At 34.8% G+C, this 12,731-nt stretch overlaps 1 protein-coding gene across 1 annotated transcript in view; it reads left to right on the plus strand.

Moving 5' to 3' along the window:
• Positions 1–12,731, plus strand: part of LOC129231585 (receptor expression-enhancing protein 1-like) — a 57,555-nt gene that overhangs the window by 13,555 nt on the left and 31,269 nt on the right. The window contains exon 2 of the mRNA XM_054865942.1: positions 11,108–11,180. Coding sequence (XP_054721917.1) covers positions 11,108–11,180 — 73 coding nt within the window. The remainder of the gene's footprint in view (positions 1–11,107; positions 11,181–12,731) is intronic.

Raw genomic sequence — 12,731 nt, forward strand, 5'->3', positions numbered from 1 at the left:
CGAATACAGAAAAATCTTTTGGAGAAGGCACGGGAAATTGAACTTTTCTGGGGTAATCTGTTTGATGAGCGGAAAACAAATCCATGTTTCAGTTTGATATTAGATTAATGAAACAAGTAAAAAGCTCTGCGAACTAGAAGTGTCTAGCTTCGAATTTGTCTTTTAATCCGTTCTTTGCCCAGTTGGTTAGAGAAATCATTACTGGACAGATATCAAATTTTTACTTGTATTTGGCCTAGATCTGATTACACATAACACAACAATTAGAATGACATACAGTGGCTCCCAAAAGTGTTCGTACACTTTGAAATTTTTTAGTAAAACCAAAATAACGAGAAACTGAATTCGAATATGAAGTCCAATATTTTATTTATATCATTCCTATGTCATTCTAAATAAAACCCTGTAGTTTTTAAAAAATATTGACGGATCTTCTTTTTGAAATGAGTCAAAAAACGAAAAGCAGAGAAATAATACGCCAAAAAAGTCATCGTACACTCAAACATTTTCGAATGTATTCGTGATTAAAACTATCATATGTCGTTTTTTTTTTTGTTATTTTTGCATTGTGTTGACCCTTAAAAGTCATTTGACTTGAATTTTTTGTTTATTTATTCCTTATTATTGTGCTTATTACTTCAAAATGGCTGGTATTCGTAAAAAACCACAAACACCATTCGAAATTTGAATTTTTTAATCACAGTAGCGCTAAATTGGTTTGAAATGTCTCTAAATTAGTTATTTTATTCCATTCTATAGTAAAGTGCTTGATAAAATGCTATAAAGAAAAGAATCGGACCGAAAATAAGGTAAGAAAAGGTCAACCAGCAAAATTAACAAAGCGTGATCGGAGATTTACAGTTAAAAAATTTATGAAAAATGCACATTTGAGTGCTGTAAAAGTTTCTGCAGAGTTAAATGAAAATTTTTACATGTTTTACGAATGTAAAACACAATTTACGAATACCAGCCATTACTTCAAAATGGCTGGTATTCGTAAAAAACCACAAACACCATTCGAAATTTGAATTTTTTAATCACAGTAGCGCTAAATTGGTTTGAAATGTCTCTAAATTAGTTATTTTATTCCATTCTATAGTAAAGTGCTTGATAAAATGCTATAAAGAAAAGAATCGGACCGAAAATAAGGTAAGAAAAGGTCAACCAGCAAAATTGACAAAGCGTGATCGGAGATTTACAGTTAAAAAATTTATGAAAAATACACATTTGAGTGCTGTAAAAGTTTCTGCAGAGTTAAATGAAAATTTTTACATTTAATTTTCCCCTAAAATTGTTCGCCAAGTTCTCTGATTAGCTGGATTAAAGGGGACCTCTTCCCGCAGAAATTTGCTTGGCCGTGCGAAAAACAGAAAGCTTACGCTTTTCGTCGCAAAATCAATGATAAATACGCTCAAAACGATTGGGAATTACGTCGTACTTTCATATAAAAATAAATTCAACATTTTTGGTGAAATTGTTGTATAATTGCAAGTAGAAGAAAAAATTAGGAACTTAATCTTATGAACTTAGTTGGACCAGTTAATCAGGACGGTGAAGGAGTTCTTGTGTGAGGGTGCATATCAGCATTAGGACTTGGTAGTTTAGAATTTTTTGATGAAATAATGAATTAAATTGTTCGTTTAAATGTTTTAAAAACCAATTTTAAACTCTTAGCCAAAAATTTGGTTATCGGAAATTACATTGTTTTTTATCAAGATAACGATAAGAAGCACACGGTTTTCAACGTTTGCCTCTAGTGCCTCAAAAATTGTCCTAAAGTTAAGAAAATACCCCTTCAATCTCCAGATTTGAACTTAATGTAACATATTTAGAGATATCTGTAGGCTAGATTACGAAAATACGTTTTTGAAACGAAAATAGAGCTAGAAACAGTAAGACTCGAAGTGTGGTTGAACACTTACTCAGAAATTATGCAAAAAAAAAAGACATAAAAAAGAATGAAATTTATTCCCAGGCGGTTAAAAGGTGTTGTTGATACTGCATGATATTCTACTAATTAATAACTTTATCAAAAGTTAGATTATTCAATAATATATAGACATTTTATAAAGTGTACAAAGACTTTTGTGAGATAAAATTTCCGGCAGTTTTTGGTTTTCGATTTTTAAAAAAATAAGTTTTAATGTTTTTAAAAAACTTTTCATGTAGTTTTGTTAAAAATTGATCATTAATCTTATAATTAAATACCTATTCCGAAATATTAATTCTAACCAATGGATTGGGGCCTATTTCGTTGAAAGTCGTAGGTGTACGAAGACTTTTGGGAGCCACTGTACGTTTTTTCTAATCTTCTTAGTAGGAAAACAGACGTAATTTAGAAGGAATTTAAGAACTATGAGCTGGTATTTATAGGATTTGTAATACTTTGTATTAATTGCTTAGCTATAAACTAGAATTAGATGATTTTTTTTTTAATTTCTATGTTGTCTTAATGCATACTAAACAATAATTTTTAGTATACATAAATTGTTGTAGGAAAATTTCGAATTTCGCGATAACCTGTTTTTATTGTTTATTATTAATTTATTTAATTAACTACTTTCAATTCAAAAAAATCTTGAGCATTAAAATGTTTAAATTTGGGTTCAAACACCAATGTATGTCATTATTCAAATTTTCTTTGATGCTATTAGTAATTAGCTAAGATTGTAAGATTGAGATCGATTTTTTTTCTTTTATCAAAATAAGGGGGGCAAGGGGGCAGAATCCCTCAAAGTCCCCTAAAGATTTTCATTTTATATGTTAGCACACATGTTACTGATCATTTAAAAAAATATATAAATTATTTTAATTTAGACCCTCATGCCAAAAAATTAAAATTTTAAAAATCATTTTTTTATTGAAAATTCTTTAAAATTTTTAGTTTGTTATTTTTTTTTAATTGCTGAATATAAATTTAGATTTTTGATATATTTTTTTCTAAAATGCTTGAAGTCTTAATGTATAATGTGAAAATTTTCAAAAACTTTTTATCTTTAGTTGTTGGGAAATAATTTTTTTTGCAAACAGCTGCAGTTCATTCTGAGAGAACTGTGAATGACAACTAACGCAAAATCTCAAAACTTTGAAGGGTCATAAAATAAAAACTATTTTTAATAGAGAAGAAATACTTTAGGAGGTTACTTAACACTATGAACCATAGAAGTATACAAAGTTTCATTGAAATCTGAGATGGTGGGTGTTGGGGTGTGGTTGAACTGACATGGAATGACCCGCTTGCGTATTGAAGTTAAAGTTAGATCTAAGTTTTAACCTGGCTTTATGCAGTGCTATGTAATTATTCTTCATTCCCTTTTTAATATAGGACCCTAGAAACCACTCCTCTTCCTCTTGTTAATATTAACAAAAATCCTCAACAAAGCACGTTTTAAAAAATAACTTGTAAAAGTTTCCAGAGGAGGGACCCCACCTCTCCTTTTCACCAAATTCGTTCAAGATCGCTCAAAATTTTGTTTTAAGTGCTTGAGTTTCAAAATATTTCCGGAGCAGAACTCCTTCCACCCTAACATCATTGGAAGTCTTCAAGAATTACATTTCTGGAGCTTCAATTTCGAAAAATTGCTGATCCTCTAAAAGTTATTCATGAATCATGGATTACCTACATTTGCAATTTAAAGAGCTTAATTTTTAAAAAAAAATTTGGGAGTGGACCTTAGAATCTCTTCAACCCCTAACCTTACCAAAGATAGTCTAGAATGCGTTTTTAAGTCTATAAATTAGTAAAATTTTCTGGGATGGGCCTTTTAATCTCTCCTCCCCTTAACATCACCAAAAATCGTCTAAAACAGCCTTTTTAGAGCTACAATTTCGGGGGAGCGTTCCAAACCTCTTCTCCCCTACCATTACCAAACACAATTAGAATGCATCTTCAAGACCACAAATTAGAAAAATTTCTTGGTGTGGGACCTTGAATTTCTCCTCCACGTATCATCACGAAAAGATCATAAAACTGTTTTTGGCTCTACAATGGCAAGAAAAACAATCCGCCGGAGAAAACCCGAACCTCCCCCTTAACATTATTGGAGATAATGTTTGCGTTTCTAAGGTTTTTAATTTCAAAAACATGGGAGGGGGGGGGGGGTCGCACCAGAGCCCTTAATATTACGAATATTGTAATTTAGGAAATTTCAGGGTGTTAAATAAAAGCAACTTAGGCATGCTTAAAGTTTTCTATACCAATGCTCGCAGTATTAGGAACAAGATGGATGAATTGAAGAGCATAGTTATGGATGAGAAGTTGGATGTTATTGGAATTACAGAGACATGGGCTACCGAATATGATGCAGAGTTATTACATATTGCTGGGTATAATTTGTTCAGACAGGATAGAGTAGGTAAAAGAGGTGGTGGGGTTTTATTTTATGTTAGAGACAATTTTATCTGCAATGAATTGGTCATAAATGATAAGCCTACTGATATTGATATGGTTTGGCTGGAGTTGATGAGCAGTAAGGGCAAAAAGCTACGCTTTGGAAACATTTATAGGCCACCTAATTCAAACCAGGGACAAGATGAACAGATGTACCGTATTATAAGTGACATGTCCAGTAAAGGATCCGTTATCATAATGGGGGATTTCAATTTTCCGGGTATTGATTGGAATAATTTTTATCCTGGTAATGGCAAAGAAGAGGAATTTTTAAAAGTAATTGGTGACTGTTTCTTAGATCAAGTTGTAACTCAGGGAACTCGAGAGGAGGCCATTTTGATCTAGTTTTTTGTGACATAGGTAGTTTTGTTCAAGGGTTGAGTGTAGGGGAGCATATTGGAGATAGTGATCATAACAGCATTAGGTTCCGTGTTAAATTTGAAGTGTGCAAAGATGATAATTTTAGGTTTGTGCCCAATTTCAGAAACACCGATTTTGTTGCACTTAGGCAGAGCTTGAAAGAGGTTTTTTCGTCAGGGTTGGAAAATAACGACGTAGATCAGCAGTGGACGGAATTTAAGGATAAACTTGCTAAAACTGTTGGGGACTATGTTCCATTTAGGAGAAAAGGTGTTAGTACCAAAATTTGGCCCATGTGGTTCTCCAGGGAGACTAAAGAAGCTCTTAATTATAAGCAAGCCACTTTTCGTAAGTTTAAAGAAACTGGTCAGAGTGCGGAGAGGCTCCAGTATGGTAAGGCAAGGCGAAATTTTAAGTATTTGGTACGGATTCAGAAAAGGGAATTGGAGCAAAGGCTGGCAGATGACATTGATGGGAACCCTAAGAGGTTTTTTGCTTACGCTAATTCTGGGAAAGCTCGAAACAGTCAAATTGGGCCTTTGGTTGATGAGTATGGAAATTTAATCCAAAACGATAGGGATATTGCAAATGTTCTAAATAACTTTTTTTCCAGTGTGTTTAACGATAACTGTATCTCAACAGTTGACACTAACAAGACACAAGCTATTATACAGCTTGAGGATTTTGTATTTTCCAGGGAGGAGGTCTTATTTCATTTGAAAAAGATTAAAGCAACTAAAGCTCCGGGACCAGATAATATTTATCCAAAAATTTTGGTTGAATGTGCAGATGAATTAGTGGATGTTATTTTGATTATTTTCAATGCTTCTTATAACTCGGGGACGGTGCCAGAGGACTGGAAGCTGGCTAACATAACGCCACTCTTCAAGAAGGGGTCTAAAGGTATTGCTGGGAATTATAGACCTGTAAGTTTGACTTCGGTGATTTGTAAGATTTTCGAAACTTTGATCAAAATTAAGATCATGAAGTTCTTAGAGACTAATAGTCTGTTGACTAGTTTGCAGTATGGTTTCAGGAAAGGTAAATCCTGTACTACTAATTTATTGCATTTCTACGACAAGGTTACCTCAGCTTTAGATAACAAAAAATGTGTGGATGTTGTTTATATTGATTTTCAAAAAGCTTTTGACAAGGTACCGCATGTTGCGCTTCTCAGCAAGTTAGCTGGCATAGGAATAGGAGGAAAAACTTTACTTTGGGTTAGAAATTGGCTCACTGGTAGGAAGCAAAGAGTAGTTGTGAGAGGAAATCATTCTAATTGGAGTGATGTTTTAAGTGGGGTTCCTCAGGGATCAGTTTTAGGGCCTCTTTTGTTTATTATATTTATGAATGACATCAATGAAAATATTTCTGGAAGCATGAATTGTTTTGCTGATGATGTAAAAGTTATGGGGATTGTCGAAAATGAAGAACAAGTAAATCAGCTTCAAGAGGATTTAAATCATATTACGAAGTGGGCAGATAAATGGGGTATGGCAGTTAATGTAGGGAAATGTCAAGTGCTACACTTAGGTCATGGAAATAAGCGTATGAGATATCATTTACAGGGTTCAGTCATAAATCAGGCAGAAAATGTTATGGATCTGGGTATCTTAATAAATCAGGACTTCAAGTTTAGTCAACAGTGCAGTATTGCTAGTAACAAAGCCAACAGAATGCTTGGGTTTATCAATAGATCTATTTCAAACAAATCTAAGAAAGTTCTTCTGCCTTTATATAGGAGTTTAGTAAGACCTCATTTGGAGTACGCTGTTCAGTTTTGGTCGCCTTATCTGAAGAAAGATATTTTTGTATTGGAAAGGGTTCAAAGAAGGGTAACTAAATTAGTAAGGGGACTCTCAGATTTAGATTATGATACCAGACTTAATAGGCTTAACATGTATAGCCTGGAGCAAAGGAGAGTCAGAGGGGACATGATTCAGTTATTTAAATTTATCAAAATGAAAGATGTAAATGGATTAAATTTTTGTGGGGAAAGCAGGACAAGGGGTCATTGTTTTAAGCTATTTAAATCTCAGGCTAACTTGGAAATCAGGAAAAACTACTACTTTAGCAGGGTCGTGGGCACTTGGAATAGCTTACCGGAAGAGACGGTAATGAGCAAGGGGGTGGATAGCTTTAAGAGGGCCATTGATCTTCATTGGGGTCTAATTAATTGACTAGGACCAGCCTAGCTGGGCCCAGAGCCTGTTGCTGGTCGTCACATTTGTATTTGTATTTGAAAGACAGTTAAAAGCATTTCTAAGATTACAAATCAGAAAAAATTCCTCAGATGGGCCCTCAAATCTCTCCTCCCTCTAACATCATCAAAGATCATCTAAAACTGCATTCTTAGAGCTACTATTTTGAAAAATAGACATTAGCGCCACCGAACCTCCCCTCCCCTAACATTACCAAAGATCGACTAAAATGCGTTTTTAAATTCGAGCATTTTCTGGAGGAGAAACCCCTGGATCTCCTTTACTTCAGAGTTAATGTTATATTTATGATTGATTCATATCGGCTTCCTCTTAAATCATAAATCCTATACAGTCGCCTCAGAACACAGTACTGATTACAGGAATACCAATTTGAGACAACGATATATGCACATGTTTGTTAAGAAAAGAGAAAACTTATTGGGAAAGTTACAGCCTTTATGTTAAACTTGCGTTGCCTAGTGAAAATTCCTTAATAAATGCTCTAGTTAAAGGTATTTGTAAAATTCAAAATTTTTTCAAAGCATCATATTTTTCGAAATGACTCCCTCCGAGTATTCTGTCTGGATCCACCCCTGACTTAAATTATTATCAGCTAGGTCAGGGGGTGGTTCCTTGGGTCCAGACTCCTTCCTTTAAGTCCTTGAAATTGGAAAATTAAAAATCATGTTAGGAAGCTTTGTTATTTTTTTTTGTTAAAAAGTTGTTTCTCATCCCTAAGTTATTTTATTGTCCATACATATTGTGAAATCTTCCAAACGGTGTGACCTTGCGAGTGTCTGGATTTGTCTCTGTGTCCACTTTGTGGGAGTGTGTTTGATATGAAACTGACAGCATGCCCGAGACTGGTGAACGACCGCATCTTTTGTTTGGTTGAGTTTGGAGCCATACCTGATAAATAGGAGCAGATGGGATGGCACCTGGCTGACAGTTTACAAAATTGGCATGTCAAGTTCCTGTTCACAGCCTCTGACCACCCGCTCCTTGATGTGGGCCGGCAGTGCCCTTGCAAATGAGGCGCCAATTGATCCTCGAATTCGGGCTTGGCTTTCTGATGCATCCCACCTTTCTTGAAAACACGTGATTGTGTTACAACCAATTCGAAATTTTAAGGGGTCTAAGTTGACAAGACCCTTTTCTTCGAGAGACTCTTGAAAAAATCTGGCTTTGTGAGATTGCTCTGGTACTACTGTTGACCCTAAGACATCACAATATGTTGTAAAATCAAAATCTAGTTATGTTCCCAAACATCAAAACTTGCAATTCTTAATCTGGACATCCTCATTGGGAAGCTTCATGCCATAACTTTAGATGCATGATTGTTAAAATTTACAAATTGGTAAATAATTGCATGATAATAATATATATTCTTTTGTCACTGCTTGATTAATTGTCATGGGAATTTTGTTGTTGTGAAATAAAAAGTAAATTTTTGGTAATTTTTTATTCCATGCATATTGCACATATGAGGCAGTATGAAGCAAAGGTATATTTTTTTCTCTTCATTTTAATATTGGGCTGCTGTACGATTTTGGCCCTTTGTCCATTTCCATTTTCTATCGCAACTGAGAAAGCCCTGCATTTTTGTGTAATATATATTGTTCTGATGCGACAGAGTGGTTAGACGCTGGTCTCTTACACCCAAAGGCGCAGGTTCTATCCTGGTTGCAGTCTGGATTTTTAAGATGCAGAAAATTGACAGCATTCATGTCGTATGATTATGTGGCATGTAAAAGATCCCTCGAGTACTCGTTTGGCATATAGTATCTCTTGGAAAAATTTAATTCCTTGTGCTGTTTCACATCAAAGAGTACTCAGATGCCTCCATCTAGTGTGGAAACTGGGCATTAAAATTCTCATGGCAATGGCATCCCACCGATGGTGGTGCCACGTGAAAGGGTGGTTGCTATGTCGGGGGGATCGCATTAGGTCTGCAAAAGGCAGTACCTCTACTTCAGCCCCATTAAAAAAAATATATTGTTCTGATGTATTCGAGGAAAGAGAGATTTGATGTGTTCAGAAATAGAGGATGTGCTCTTGTACTTCCTGATAGACCAGGGCATTCAAGAGCTTAGCCATTCTCTGGTACAAAATGCTTTACAAAGATATTTTCAACTCCTTCACAAGCATATTTCACACATTGAAAATAGGAAATAAGTTTCAGACATTTAGTCAAGTGCGTTTTCACACTTTTTATTTTAAATTTTTTCATAGTGTAAAATTCAAAAAAGAAACTAGTGGAATTTTTAAAATATTGTATTTATTTACTAAACCCAAAATTTCAAGCATTCTAATTGTTAACAAAATAGTACACCACATCTCTTCTTTCCCCGGTATCTTCCGTTTCGTCCTTAGGAGGTTAGCTTTTAGTGGACACTATAGTGGTTTCTGGTCATCACTGCTGTTATCTATTGTACACCTCCAAATTGAATTTCATATCTCTAATATGTTGCCGAGTTTAGCTCAGTTGTTTCAAGCATCAAAATATTTTGTTACTTTTTGTGGCATTGGGAAGGGGAAGGGGGCTTATCAAATGCAGCTGTTACCAAATACAGCTTGTGCCCAGTGTCATCACAATAGTCAGACCCTGTATCTGCTTATAGACTGCTACCCAATACCTGCATAAAAACCTTTCTGTTTGGCTGTTCTTGTTCGGAATTCTGGGCATACTAAACTACAGAGCATGGCCCTGTGTTTTGTTTTCTCAAGGAAAAATATATTATTGGTGTGAAAACTTCAGTTTTTCTATCCTAGTATGTATGGAAGTGATACTTGAAGTGGTAGCTCTGTAAAAAGCAACATGAAAACAGATATGAGGCACTAAAACTAATCTCAGTGCAACAGCCCAATGGGGACCGAGGGCCTACTGTGCCTATCTCAGTTTCCATGACTGAGAGCTCTGGGTTGCAAGGCAGATGTTCCCATTAAGTGTTAGCCAAATGTAGTGTATCAGTATTTAATCCGAAGCACGCTTGGTACTCATTTTATCTTCCCACTGAAGAGATGAAAGGCTCGAGTCGACCGTGCCCAACCTGAGAATTGAACCCAGATCTGCGGCTTGGAAGCACCAAGCGCTGTCACAGGTGTTCCCAAAGTCCGTTTATTATCATGCATTTTTAGCGTAGTCACCATATTTGGTCATTTGGAAGTAGACAATACTCTTAGTTGAGTAAAAATATGATAACGTGTATAACACGTTCAAATAAAAGCATTAAAAAGAGATAAAAAGCAGCTTAAATGCTTTTATGTGTACATATATATATATATACGTTGTTATATTTTTACTCATTTCATTGTACAAAGTTTTTGACTGCTTCTTTTACAAGACTCTTAATTACCTAGTTTCCAAAAACAGAATTCAATGATTATCGCTAAGCAAACTATTGAAATTGATAAGGCACTATACTCTGCCAAATAAGCCTGGAGTTATCATTAATTTCGGTCAATTAATCTTAAGAAGTTAGCCGTCACGTCATCTTGTTTAGCTGGTACTGGCAGCTGCCTGTGTTGCTATACCAAACTGCATTTTCATTATCTCGTATGTGAAGCAAGGGCGCCAATATGCAAAATTGTAAAGGGGGAGGGGCTCAGACATTTTCCCCATGGGTTAGGAGGGTATTTTCTCCATGGAAACCAATTTCAGGACAGATTCGAGTCATTAAAATATTTCATTTTTAATAACTTATTCATTAAAGGCTGGAGAATAAATGTTTTTATATTTTTGCAAAGAAAAAAATATCAAAAGCAAGGAAGTTCTAATTTCAAGAGGGGGGGGGGGGCTTGAGCCTCCCTATTTGGGTGCCCTTGGTGTAAAGGTGTTTTTGTGAGGTAACACTAAATGAAAATGTAACATCAGTTTTCCGTTTTACTATTGTTATATAAATAATTTCGGTTTTTCCTGTTTTACTATTTATGATGCAAATTTTTCATGATTTGTTTCTGTTAATATGAGTTGAAAACTATTCAGAGTAAAGGTGGTGTATAAGAACTTGTAACATAGCTTAGCAATTAATAGCCTAATGCATTACTACTGCAAAAGATATTTTCTAAAAATGAAATATTTCTCACATGATTAAACTTTTTTGTATCTATTTGCTAATCTTATTCTAACTTTTATCCTTTTCCTTGCTTTTTGTAGTCTTGTCTTTGGAACATTATATCCTGCTTATGCATCATACAAAACTGTAAAGACAAAAAATGTTAAAGATTATGTAAGTCTTCATTTTGTCCATGTTTGTTACAGTAAACAAATTTTTAAAGTGTTAATGTTTTATCTATGTCTCATAAAAGTAACTAGCATTTCCTGATATTTGAATGTTGTAATTTAAAATAATGCTTTTTTTCTTTTCTTAAGAATTAGAATCATAAAACCAATTATGAAGAAGTTGAACTGCATATACTAGCATATAAGTCTAGAAAATTAGTACTAAAATTAAAGTTTAAAGCAGTGACAGCTTTGGGAGTCGGCGACTGCCATCTGCCTTGCGCAGATAGGGCCTCGCAAAATTCTCAGACATTTTACGAAAGTTCCATCTTTTCAATTGAAGCTTTTATTAAATACAACAGACACAAAAGTAATAACAATGATGTGTGAAAGGGAGACTGCGCAGAGCCAGCCTTAGCAGATGCGGGGCCCGATTGGAGAATTTTGTAGTGGCCTTTTACAAAATCGTAGTGCAAATTTGAACAGTGCCTCATCGTCGATTTTTCTGACGTAAACTAACATTTGAAACTGTTGAAATTATTCGTCTTCCTTTAAGTTTCTACATCACGTTTCATTTATTTTATTTTATTTTTTGAAAGAAATCAATGAGTGAAATTTTTTTTAAAAAGAAATCTTTGAATTAAATATATTCAATAGTGAGAACTTTTATTAATCAGCTAATTCTACTCTCCCACCCTCGTTCTATTTCTTTTCTTTTTTCTCTTTTTTCCTAGTTCGTCTAAGAATAAGAAAATGTTCAAAATGCTGCTCCTCTGAACTCCAACACCCCTATGCATATTGAAAGAACTATGAAGCATTTGAAATTTCGTTTCCAGATCTTCAATTTCCCGATATTTCAGCTGAAAGCCCCCAAATACCCAACAACGTTGAAACTCGCTTAAAATTGGGTCTTTGGAGCTTTAGTTTCAAAAATTACTGAGCCTAATATTACAAAATATGGCCTTACAGTCGCGTTTTTAAAGCTTGAAATTCAGAAAATGTTCTGGCAAGGGTCCTCCTACCGCCTTTCTTTCATATTATAAGCAATTAGGTTTATTTAACTACACTAACAAAAAGTTTAACCGGAATGGCTCTTGAATATAAAATATTGCTTAAGTTTTTAGGACCATGATTTCCAAAAATTTTCCAGGAAAAAGCTCCCAGAACCTCCTTCCCGTAGAAATCTTCAAAGTTTGCCTAAAATTCTTCAATTTCGAGAACTAGCGGGGGGGGGGGGGGAGAGAAATTGATTTTGACCTTTTTTTTTTAGGAATCAATCGGGGACAGTCTCTGACCCTAAAGTCAATAAATATGACCTATAATTGCTTTTTTAAGGCTTCAATTTCTAGAAATTTCTGCTGAGACCCCTGTACTTTTCCCCAAACATCAGCAAAGAAAGCCTAAAATGGTGTTTTTAAACTACAAATTTCAAATTTTTTCCCCGGGAGAGCCCCTGGACCCCCCTTTCTATCAAGTCATTTTTTTCTCCTTCAATGTGCCCTCCCCCCACCAAAAAAACTTCTTTTTGATTGCGCTACTTGTTGCGAAATGTTTTTGT

Source organism: Uloborus diversus, chromosome 10, assembly GCF_026930045.1.
Source record: "Uloborus diversus isolate 005 chromosome 10, Udiv.v.3.1, whole genome shotgun sequence".
Classification (NCBI taxonomy): Eukaryota; Metazoa; Arthropoda; class Arachnida; order Araneae; family Uloboridae; genus Uloborus; species Uloborus diversus.